Raw genomic sequence first — 10,428 nt, 5'->3', positions numbered from 1 at the left:
AAATGCCAAATGCAAAATGCAAATGCCCTGTTAAGCAGCCCTGCCAGACCGCAAATGTTGTAAATGCGCACCAATACCATCCCGCCCCCTTGTTGGCGACCACATGTACACATACGAGCACTTGCACCTGCTGGCCAGCCTTGCGGCTAGCCAACATTGTTGCCTCCAGGCAGTAGCCAGTGCGGGTCCGGTTCGGACTGGCCTGGTCGAGTCATGATAACGCCAACACGGCGGTCAAATATGGCGCTAACATTATTAGCTCAAACTTTGGGCCAGGAAGCTAGAGGCAGGTGGGAAGAACAGAGCTAGAGCTGGGCCATGCGATGTTTCAGTGCTTTCTCTGGGAGGGTGGGGCATTTCGGACTGGTTAATTGTTTGAAATAAAGTGTAATTGGAAATTGTGCATATATTTTCATAAAATATAAAGCAAACGGTACAAGGTAGAGCGTGCGAGCAGCGAAAGAAACTCTTCAAAGCACTTACTAAAGCAGGAAGTATATGGTGGGTAAAATCTAGATAAAAATCTTGCCTAGTAGGTTAATTTAACTAACGTTTTTTCTTTGGGAGAGGCGGGATATTAAGCTACGCAAGTGTAAACTGTTTTCAATCTAAGGAAACATTTTCATCACTTTATCATTTATCAAATATTTATTTTAAAATGTGACCGAATGCCTAACTCGCACATTCGTCCCTATATCCATATATATATATATATATATATATATATATATATATATATGCATAATGCCCATTATTTTAATATACCTTATCCCCCTCGTAATATCTATTGTGTGGAAAGCCCACTTAAGCTGCCCAGACACACCCTTCTACTCTGCCATAACTCTACCTTAAGCCTGCTTGCTTAGCAGCTCCCACATCCTCTGCCATATGCCATGCCTGCCCCAAAAATCTTAATTGCCTTTCCTTACCTAACCTATTGATGAGACTGATGCGCCAGTTTTCCATTTCGTTTTTTTACCAGCGCACACATTGCCCAATTTGCTGTTGGCTCTGGGTTCTTTTTTTCTTCATTTTTATTTATAACCCTTTCGCATGGAAGCTTTAGCTTCTGTATCTTGCTTTGTGCAGTGCGTTTTTAGCATTTATCATTCCTAATTACTGGGACTAAGCTGTTTGTCTGTTCGACTGTTGCTGCTGCCGCTCGGCTGGGGCAGGCAACACACTGATTGATCTATGCCTCTCCGACGTCTGGACGTGCCCGTGCCCAGTGTTCTGTGCTCAGTTTATGGGCTATGGCAGCGGGGCATGTGGAAGTACAACTGCAACTTGGTTGAAAATCTCATTTGTTGCGCTTCGTTGCTAATTTTAATATTATTTTTGGAAATCTTATAACTTGCCCAGCTGCCTCACTCTACCCACCTATAAGCACCCTTTTAGTGGTGAGCGTCTCGCTTGATTCTTTGATGCCTCTGAACTGTTGATGTCTTTATTGCAGTTGATGTTGTTCTTGCTGTTGTTGTTGATGTGCTCTCTTCATATTATAATTTTCATTTTTCGTTCATTCATTCAGTTTTCTTGCCTGTGGATCTTTACTCTGGCATCTTTACGCGACTTTGACTGTCTATAATTGGCTGTCTGACTGCCCCCGACTGGATTTGCTATGGCTCTGTGGACCCTTCTCTCCACAACTTTGCCATTCTATTCTTTTTAGGGTCTTTGGGCGCGGAGAATTGCGGGTGTGCGCTTTTAATCAAGATCAAGCGTAATAAATTAAAGTCGCTCTGGGAATTGAAAGGCGTTGAGTGTGGGCAGTTCTGGTAGCACTGATTTCACAGTGTCTTTGGGTTGGTTTCTCTTTATATAGATAATATAACTACAAGGAGAAGTTTTTATATTAAATTAAGGTCATGTGTGGAATGGTAGACACAATTGAAATCTAATATTTACAGAGATTGTTTCTTATCTCCAACAATTTATATCTAGTATTTATTGCATACAGAAATTATTTATTATCAAAAAATATGGATTTTTATGAGAAAATTCGGTAATGGCAGAATAATTATGTACACAGCAAAAATTTATTGCATACAGAGATTATATTTTATCCGAAAATATATTATATATAAGAATTTCTTTTAATCTCAGAATAATTATGTAATTGTTCAGCCGAACTTCAAAATTTAATTTGAGTAGAAATATTTTTGATCGTATATGGTACCAAAAAAATTATTAATTTTATTTCAATCAGTTTGAATTGAAGAAACTATCACAAATGTTATTGTACTTGACTCTTGAAGCTATACAATATATCGATAAGCATTACCATAAGTAAAATGCTTTCAGCTTTGCGAGCTTTCATCATTCAATCTTTCAATCCGGTAAAAACATATCATCATAGGGAATAGCTTGTGCAAACTTATTGATAAGATTGACAAAGCTTCGAGTATAGACAGGCAAAATGGTTGATTCGATTTCGTTCCAAAACTCAATCCACTTTTCGTTGATCACGCGATTGAGTAAAACAGTTAGATCGGTGTTCTCCTTAAATAGATTATCAGCCGACAATATCCAACTATAAAATAGGCGAACTTAAGACTCAGCTCCAGAAAGAACTTCAGTTATGGCTTACCGATCCAGTTCGAAGATTGGTGCCATATCGTAGACCTTTAGATAGCGTTTCTTATTGCGATACTCGATGAAGCCCTTAATTGTGATCGTTATGCGCACATTCTGCATATCCGATTTCGTAGAACCACTTGAGTTCGTATAAACTATAATGCCACGCCCACGGAGCTCGTAGTTGCCATGCATGGCGAGACTTGGAATTTTCAATTTCACTTCTAATTTATTTTGTTCCGGTTCGCGGTCTAGTCCCGACAGAGATATGATAGTTGCATTTTCAAAACCCTTGAGAACCTGATTCTTCAACGTGTAGCTTATCCAAAGGGGCCCGGGTGAGTTTATGAGTGTGATGTCGTCCACTTGAATATTATCGAAGGGCGGTAAACCAATTTTAGCATCACCTTTGGCATAGCGACGTATAAATTGATTTGTACTCTTTGCAATGCATTTGCCATCTCCAAAATGGCATTTCTCGATATCTGAAGCTGTGGATGGTCCAGGTATAAAGTTATTTTTGGGTACCTTGACACACTTCAAGCTCACCTACGTATCTGTAGAGCGCAGATAAGAGACTTCCACGTGAGGCACAGCAATGTTATCTTTAAATATATTTCAACGAAACACTTCATAATGCTTTAAGAACTTGTTAGCACAACAGTTCACACAATAATATTAATTAACGTCTGATATGCACTTGCAACAAGTCTCAGTTACAGTGTTTTTTTAAAACTAAAAACCTGTTTGGCTGCATGAGACCTGTAGATAACATTGAGAATCTAAACCCATTCACCTTACACAGATAATAGGAAGTGAAAGTGGCAGCTATCGACTGTTAGATGCCCTGTTCTCCGTGTGCATTTTTAGGGAGAGCTTCAGGAATCTTTGTCAGAGCTTGTCCTGACTTATGGACTGATTGGCGATCAAAGAACTTCGAGACTGAAGTATATAACTATTTTGAGTCAAGTGTCAGCACATACTGAACTTTTAGAGAAATATGTGGATAATAAATTTGCTAGCTACTATGAAAAGCAAAATTTAAAACAAGTTAACACACATGCAAAAATTTTTGCATTTTGCCAAATATACCCCTATTTGCCAGGTAGACAGTAAACAATAATAACAAAACTAGCAGGTTTATTAGCATAAAATATAATAGTACTTGAGAATTTTGAGTCATCAAGATTGACTTAACTATTATAAAAACATATCATCGTATGAGATAGTATCAAATATATGATTCAGCAGCTGGGCACCCGACCTGCTAAAGCTGGGCGAAACTTTCGGCTCAATATCATTCCAGAGCTCCAGCCAGTTTTCGCGGTAAACGCGATTCACGGCAAGCGTTAGATCCAAATTGTGTTGATATAAATCGCCCAATTCCAGAAAAAAGCTGCAGCAAATATAGAATATTAATTACACTTTTTCGGCCCATGTCATTTAACTGGCCGTCCCAGTTCAAGTTGCGGCATCAATTCATAGATCTTTAGATAGCGCTTTTCCTGTCTATATCTGACAATCACCTTCAAATTGAGCGTTAGGCTAACATTTTGGAACTCCGCATAGCAGGGTCCCGTAGTGTTGGTTTGCACCATGGACAGCCAGCGCAGTTGCATCTTATATTGATATCTATGGACTAGTCTGGGTATACGTAGCCCAATCTCCAATTTGGCCTTGGTAGGATCCTGTTGGAAGCCACTCACGTCTGTAACGGTTGCATTCTCACAGCCACTAATCACTTGATTAATTAGCCTAAAATTCAACCACATACTACCAACTTGGGGGGCCTCAAATAATTGTAGATCACCTGGTCGGAAATCATTGAAAGGAGATATGCCCAACTTCGGAAGACCTTTAGGATAGCGTCTTATGAGCTGATTGATGTTATTTTTAATACAATCCCCGTCACCATAGCGACATTTCTCTACATCAGTTGCTAATGGGATATTTTGTAGAGAAAGATGTTGGCAAGTATCCTTTGAAATCACTTTTTACACTCACGTAATTCGGCACCAGAAACCATTTCAAGGCATATTACGAACGTGACGCATGATTATACTCTTATAATACTATTAAGACTAGATTGGAGAACCTACTAAGTACACAGCTTAGCTATAAGTGATTCAATATCAATTTATAAACAATAAACAACTGTCGACTGCTAATAAAATATCATGCAAGCCGTTAACCAGTTTCGTAGAATACTTGGTTGCACTGGGAGAAAAATAACTGAACAACATCTAGAGTTTCAAGCCCTGAACCTATTAAAAAAATGTTAACTCTCATATTTTAACAGTTTTGCAGTTATTTGTTTTATTAAGCTCAAAGAATCTTTTTGGGTTATCCAGCGAGAAAGCTCAGTAGCTTTATTTTAACAATGGGCTTTTGTGTTGACAGGTAAAAAATCACTATAATAGATAGGTGATACAGTATATGTAACTTAAAATCGTTATTTATAAACTTTGGATAAGTAAAGTTCAACTTGCAAAGATCTGAATAGACAATATGCAGCCTCTTGGATATAGATATGGATAAGATTCTTATTGCTATATCTTATCAATTTTAATGGAAAATCTAGATAGTACTTTCCAGCCTTGCTCTGTCCGAGTTCATTGCTTTAAATTTTAAACCTCAATTTCCCACCCATTTCTCTCCTAAAATCTTAATCCCGTAGTTCTCAAAGTCGTACGCGCACAGTCATCTACAACGCCTAAGTAGACACATATGCAAATATTAGCGTTCTTTTCAACATATCGCCTTGCTCTGCGCTTCTCATATTGGTATTCAGTATTCAATAAGCAGCATTTTCTGCTTACAAGTCAATTTACTTTTGTTTTATGTAACATTTATAGCTCGGTACTGCACATTTCGACGCATTTCACAATGAAACTGCCCAAAAGGCAATAATCATCAACTTGCACAGCACATGGCCCTGTTGTACGGACATATGTACGAGTGTAGATGTACTGAAAATGAAGAATAACAAAAAAATGTACAGAAAAGAAAAACAAGAAAAACAATAACAATTTTTGCTGCTGCTGCAACATAAACAAATATCAAACGTGGCCCGACTGCAATGGGCCTCCGATTCTGATACAGGCCTGTCAGTCAGCGCCGTTCGTGCATACCAAAGCATACTGAATATGTATTCCACATATATCAAGAAATACTAAGAAACTTTTGCAAAAGGCACGTTGTGCTTTTTTGCATATAAATTAAAGAGCAATGCATGCGGACAATGAACGACAGAGTCCAAAAGACAAAAGGCACAGAGCCGAGAGACCAAACTAGCCCAAAACCGAAGTAAAAGGCAAATTGCTGTCAACCAAAGCCATTTGACAGGGGCTAATAGCTAAGGTCAACAATTAAACTCATTTTTCTGGGTTGCACTAAAACTGTCTGTTAGCTTTAGCAAAAACCCACCCCTCCCTACTCACACTCTGCACTGCATTTATTTTAGTTTGCCCAATGCTCCGCGCAGCCCCCAACCAACCCGTGTTACTCGACTCTGAGGCTGCTAACAAATATACCAAAAACACAGGAAAAATCAATCGCCCGCACTGTCAATGCGCCCGCATTTTCCGGAGTTTTACTATTTTGTTTTTTTTTTTTTCCTTGTTTTTGGGAGGGGTAGTGCACCAAAAATTTTACCTACACACGCGCTGGCTATGTAAATATTTGTCATGACCGCCTGACAATATTTGTGCAGACTTTGATTCTGTTTTTAACAGAACTTACAAATGGGTCTGTCGACTGTGACATGATGATCGCATTTAAGATCGAAAAAAACGTTGTACCAATTATTTGGGTAAATATCGAATATAATTTAATTAATATAAAATTATGTCAATTATGGCAAAAGTTTAATCTTTCATATATAAATAAATATATTAAATAGTAAAAAATATATTTTAATAATAATTGAAAATATAATATAATTCTTTAATATATATAATACTAATAAATAATATATATATGATAAGTTATATATTTTTAACTTACCAGTTTGTATTTTTGTTAATAATTGTTTAAGAAATAATTGTTAATAATTGTTTGTCATGAATTATTATTTCCGTATTAAATAAATGATTGTAAAATTAAATTAATTTAAATTAAATATAAATATTTATTAACATATTTGTATAATATATATTTAAATAAACCAAAATGAAATGCTTACGACAGATAATAAATAAATTTTTAAGAATCCTTATCATGGAACTGTTTATGCTGACTAGTATTTATAACGAAAGGAACTTTTAATCATTTTCTTTGTTTTGTTATTTTATATATTTTATTTAATAATTAAAATAATGTTTATACTCATGTGAAGCGTATTCTAGCTTCGTCTAGCTGCATACGAATTTGTTATTAGTTTTCATGTTGTTTCAAGTTTTTGACTAGTATATAGAAATTTGTAGAGCTGCACAACATTTGTTGTTTGTTGTTTTTGCGCAGTTGCCTGTTAAAATAAGTGCACTCTGTGTGTATGTGTGTGTGCGTGTATGTTTGCATTTATGTTTGTAAGTCTGTGTCGCATTGCATTTCCGCTTTGCAGTGCATCACAAAAGTATTTCGAATTAACAGTAGTAAATCAGGCGGCGCTCGCAGCCATCGCATGCGCCACGCCCCACGCTACTGTCCTATGTCAAAGCAAACAGTGAGGGAGTCGAGGTAGGAGCGGGGCAGGGGGGAGAAGAGAACGCACAGCAAATTGTTGGGTAAACAAATATCGAAATGATGCGTGCCACAGTCGCTGCTGCGGGCTTTGTGCATTTGGTTGCATGTTGCAACAACCGCCAGCCTGCGAGCCAGCAGACCCTCTCTCTCCCCTTCTTTGGCCTGTATGATAAATATGAATTTCTGTATGTCTGCCACGAATAAAACATTCCCAACAGCAGCATGTCAGCAATGCACTTCCCAGTCAAATCTCTGACAGACGTCATTCAGGAAGTGACAAGTTGCTTGGCTTACTCCCAACTTGAATTGCGCGTCGTGCAGCGGGCAACAGGTGGAAACTTCTTTTTTGTTGCCTTTGATAGGAAACAGCCTGACGTATTGGAGAGAGTTGGCAAAACTCATGAAATACTTGTTCAGATATAACTCTCCAATAAGTCTGGCTGTTTCCTATAACGCATATTTAATTTTATATTTCATATTGACAAAAAAAAAATAATTAAAAATAAAAACAGACAAATAGCTTCCTGTTCCTCAGACAGTTTAAACTTTGCAATATTTTTGGTCAACTGGTTCAAGCTCTCTCTCTCGCTCTATGTAATTTCGCTCTATTTGTAATTTTATTTTTAATTATTATCAAATTAATCGAAGTCTCATCTAACCAAAATGTTTATATGTTTAGAACACCTTTTTTATTTTACAATATATATTTTCTGTTTTGAATAAGCAATCGAAAGCAATCGATTAAAATTTTCGCCCGCTTACCAAATTGAATATAACAAATTACCAAGTTTCTATGAAATTATGGCCAAAATGCTCTCGTCGCTGTTCTTTGGGAACCAATCAATTGACCAAATAAAGAATAAGGGTTGCGAATGCTGGCGCCCCGATGTTAAGAACTGTGGACAGGTGGATAAGTCCAAGAAAAGTGAGTACTTTGACCTCGACCTCGAGGACATCGCCAATAGCCTGATGAAGGTCATGAATATCTGCCGGCTGCGCCCGTGGGAGGTGAAGCGCAGTAAGGAGCTAATCAAGCGCGCCTTTCGCCACTACGAGGAGGTGCGCTACAGGATGGATCGGGTGCCCAATAAACGCTTCAACAAAGAGAACTTAATGCACGATCTGGCCGTAGAAGCGGGCATGAGTCGCATGGACAGCCAGCTGGCTTATGGCATAGTCAAGCGCGCCTTCCGGGCGTATTACCACGGCTCCGGGGAGGGTGGCAAGCGCATGGAGGCGTTGTCCAAACAGCTGCGACATCGTTCCGAGTGCCTCTGGTTGCATGCGGCCAAGCGGACGGCGCAGATTTTTGCGGTTCATGTGGGTCTCATGTACTCGGAGGAGCGACAGTACGAGGAGTGCATCGAGTGCATTTACAAAGCGCTGTACGAAGAGCTGAAGTCCCGCATTGTCAACGAGGATGCCGATATGCGCGGCTGCGTCTGCGGACAACCCATTCAGACGCAATCGGAAAAAAAACTAAACAAAGGTTGGGACACCGTATCCGCCGCCACAAACATGAGCGCTTCCACTGTCAAGACGATGGAGCTGTTTTTCAACAAGCAAACCTTTAATCTCAGCAAGCCCACCTCGCCCATCTCCATACGCATGGAATACACGATGATATCCATGGAACAGATGGTTACCAAACTCGAGCAATCATCCCAGAAGATCATTAGCTCCAATCAGTCGGTGAAGTCCAGTGCTAGCAAACGTGTCAAGAAGAAAAAGAAAAAGAGGGACACCAAATGCAACTGTCCCGAGATGCAGTGCTATGCGGATCGGCTGGCGCCAGTGATAACCGCCGAGTGTAGCCAAGGCCCGTACGTGTGTCGCTGGGTGGCCTTCAACGAAGAGGAGGAGACCTTGCCCAAGCACTATGTGCCCTGCCCATCCATGGACGAGATTTGTCCGCCCTGTGAGAGTGACGGGCGATCCTGCGACGATGAATGCACTTGCACCTGCCAAATTTGCCAGTGCCGGCCAGCATACGATGACTACGAGGAGGAGGCACATGGCGAGAAATTATCAGCCTCTGGACTGGAAGATCACGATACGGATTATTGCTGGCTGGCGCCGTTCCGCGACTTTCCTAGGGTAGAGAAGCAGGAGGAGGAAGAGCTGCCAGAAGAAGAGATGGAAGAGGAAGAACCCGAATGCCGTTGTAAGTGTGAATATAAGCAACGTGGTTGGCCGCATCTCTTCACCTATCTGGCGCCCTTCAAAGACGTAAAGCCCGAACCCGAGCCTGAGCCATTTGTAGAGACGGAGCAGCCCAGACAAGCACCGCCCTACGGCATTTCAATGACATGCTATCGCTGCTGGAACGACCCAACCGAGTCAGTTGATGAGGAGGATTCGAATACGCCGATTCCATACATTGAGCTGCTTAACGCTGTGCACAATCCGCCAAAAGTATTGGGCATCAGTATGGATGTCACTGTCAAGACCCAACACCATCCAACACCGGACTCTTCGCCGGCCAAGAATCAGCCGGTCAAGCGGCAAGCGCCCAGGTCGGACAGATCCTCGGTCATCGTCAAGCGGAGCACAATTGCAGCTCTCGAATCGAACATGAAAGCCGTCCAGAATCAAAAACCCATTCAGCCGCCTGCCAAGCCAGCAGACCAACTGAGGAATACGCCGCCCCCCAAAGCAGTGCCCGCAGCTGAAGCTAAACCTGTGCGGGCCCCTGCAGCACCTGCGCCTGCTCCAGCATCCGCCAATGCGCAAGACGATGATAAGTTAACCAAAGAGGATATTCTGGATATGTTTGGCCTAAATAAGTAGATTAACAAACTGTTCTTTCACCATGTGCTAGGCATACACATTTTTCGTATACCAAATATTATTAAAATTTTGTCTTCGAAAAACTTTCTCTCTCCGAATTGCACACAGATGAGCAGCTCGTTTGACAGTCCGTTGTAATTCCTACAATTATTTCACATATAAACTCCATAATTTATATATAGTCTTGATCAGCATAGACACAAGTATATCTTGTTCTTTCTAAAGATGGGGATAGAATTAAATGACAGCTAACAGTTTTTCAGTCAACATTTTTAGCAATCGAAGCGCTTGTTTTTAATATTTATTTCACAAAGTTCTCTTTTTTAATCCGTTTCTATCTCCTAGTCCTGTTCAAAGGAATACACGTTAACATTTATG

The 10,428-nt window shown here is 40.1% G+C and overlaps 3 protein-coding genes across 4 annotated transcripts; 1 reads left to right on the top strand and 2 right to left on the bottom strand.

Moving 5' to 3' along the window:
* Window positions 1–2,083: 2,083 nt before the first annotated feature.
* Window positions 2,084–3,270, bottom strand: LOC115766580 (protein takeout-like). The gene is made up of 3 exons (XM_030710565.1): window positions 3,131–3,270; window positions 2,591–3,068; window positions 2,084–2,533 (listed from the first exon to the last, which is right to left on the bottom strand). Exons 1-3 carry the CDS (start codon window positions 3,210–3,212, stop codon window positions 2,332–2,334), a joined length of 762 nt encoding a protein of 253 aa, XP_030566425.1. The 5' UTR covers window positions 3,213–3,270; the 3' UTR covers window positions 2,084–2,331.
* A 456-nt stretch (window positions 3,271–3,726) lies between these two features.
* On the bottom strand, window positions 3,727–4,670 carry LOC115766572. 2 transcript variants are annotated; one of them, XM_030710556.1, is made up of 4 exons: window positions 4,582–4,670; window positions 4,352–4,516; window positions 4,104–4,285; window positions 3,727–3,973 (listed from the first exon to the last, which is right to left on the bottom strand). In XM_030710556.1, exons 1-4 carry the CDS (start codon window positions 4,601–4,603, stop codon window positions 3,875–3,877), a joined length of 468 nt encoding a protein of 155 aa, XP_030566416.1. In that variant the 5' UTR covers window positions 4,604–4,670; the 3' UTR covers window positions 3,727–3,874. The 2 variants fall into 2 exon arrangements, with proteins under 2 accessions (XP_030566416.1, XP_030566415.1); XM_030710555.1 differs by having other exon boundaries at window positions 4,104–4,516.
* Window positions 4,671–7,980: 3,310 nt separating this feature from the next.
* LOC115766601 lies at window positions 7,981–10,114 on the top strand. Its single transcript, XM_030710586.1, has one exon. It carries the CDS (start codon window positions 8,062–8,064, stop codon window positions 10,048–10,050), a length of 1,989 nt encoding a protein of 662 aa, XP_030566446.1. The 5' UTR covers window positions 7,981–8,061; the 3' UTR covers window positions 10,051–10,114.
* The last annotated feature ends 314 nt before the right edge of the window (window positions 10,115–10,428 follow it).

This window comes from Drosophila novamexicana, unplaced genomic scaffold, assembly GCF_003285875.2.
Source record: "Drosophila novamexicana strain 15010-1031.04,08,12 unplaced genomic scaffold, DnovRS2.1 tig00001209-arrow-arrow-pilon, whole genome shotgun sequence".
Taxonomy (NCBI): domain Eukaryota; kingdom Metazoa; phylum Arthropoda; class Insecta; order Diptera; family Drosophilidae; genus Drosophila; species Drosophila novamexicana.
The sequence above is the reverse complement of the archived record's forward strand: the minus strand, read 5'-3'. Positions and strand labels throughout refer to the sequence as shown.

Coding starts and splice junctions, on each gene's coding strand:
- LOC115766580 (XM_030710565.1), bottom strand. CDS start 3,212: ATGAAGTGTTTCGTTGAAATATATTTAAAGATAACATTGCTGTGCCTC. Junction 3,069..3,130: donor TATCTGCGCTCTACAGATAC/GTAGGTGAGCTT, acceptor GACCATCCACAG/CTTCAGATATCGAGAAATGC. Junction 2,534..2,590: donor CCAATCTTCGAACTGGATCG/GTAAGCCATAAC, acceptor CCTATTTTATAG/TTGGATATTGTCGGCTGATA.
- LOC115766572 (XM_030710555.1), bottom strand. CDS start 4,603: ATGGTTTCTGGTGCCGAATTAC. Junction 4,517..4,581: donor GGTTTCTGGTGCCGAATTAC/GTGAGTGTAAAA, acceptor ATATCCCATTAG/CAACTGATGTAGAGAAATGT. Junction 3,974..4,103: donor GCCTAACGCTCAATTTGAAG/GTGATTGTCAGA, acceptor TATTTGCTGCAG/CTTTTTTCTGGAATTGGGCG.
- LOC115766601 (XM_030710586.1), top strand. CDS start 8,062: ATGGCCAAAATGCTCTCGTCGCTGTTCTTTGGGAACCAATCAATTGAC.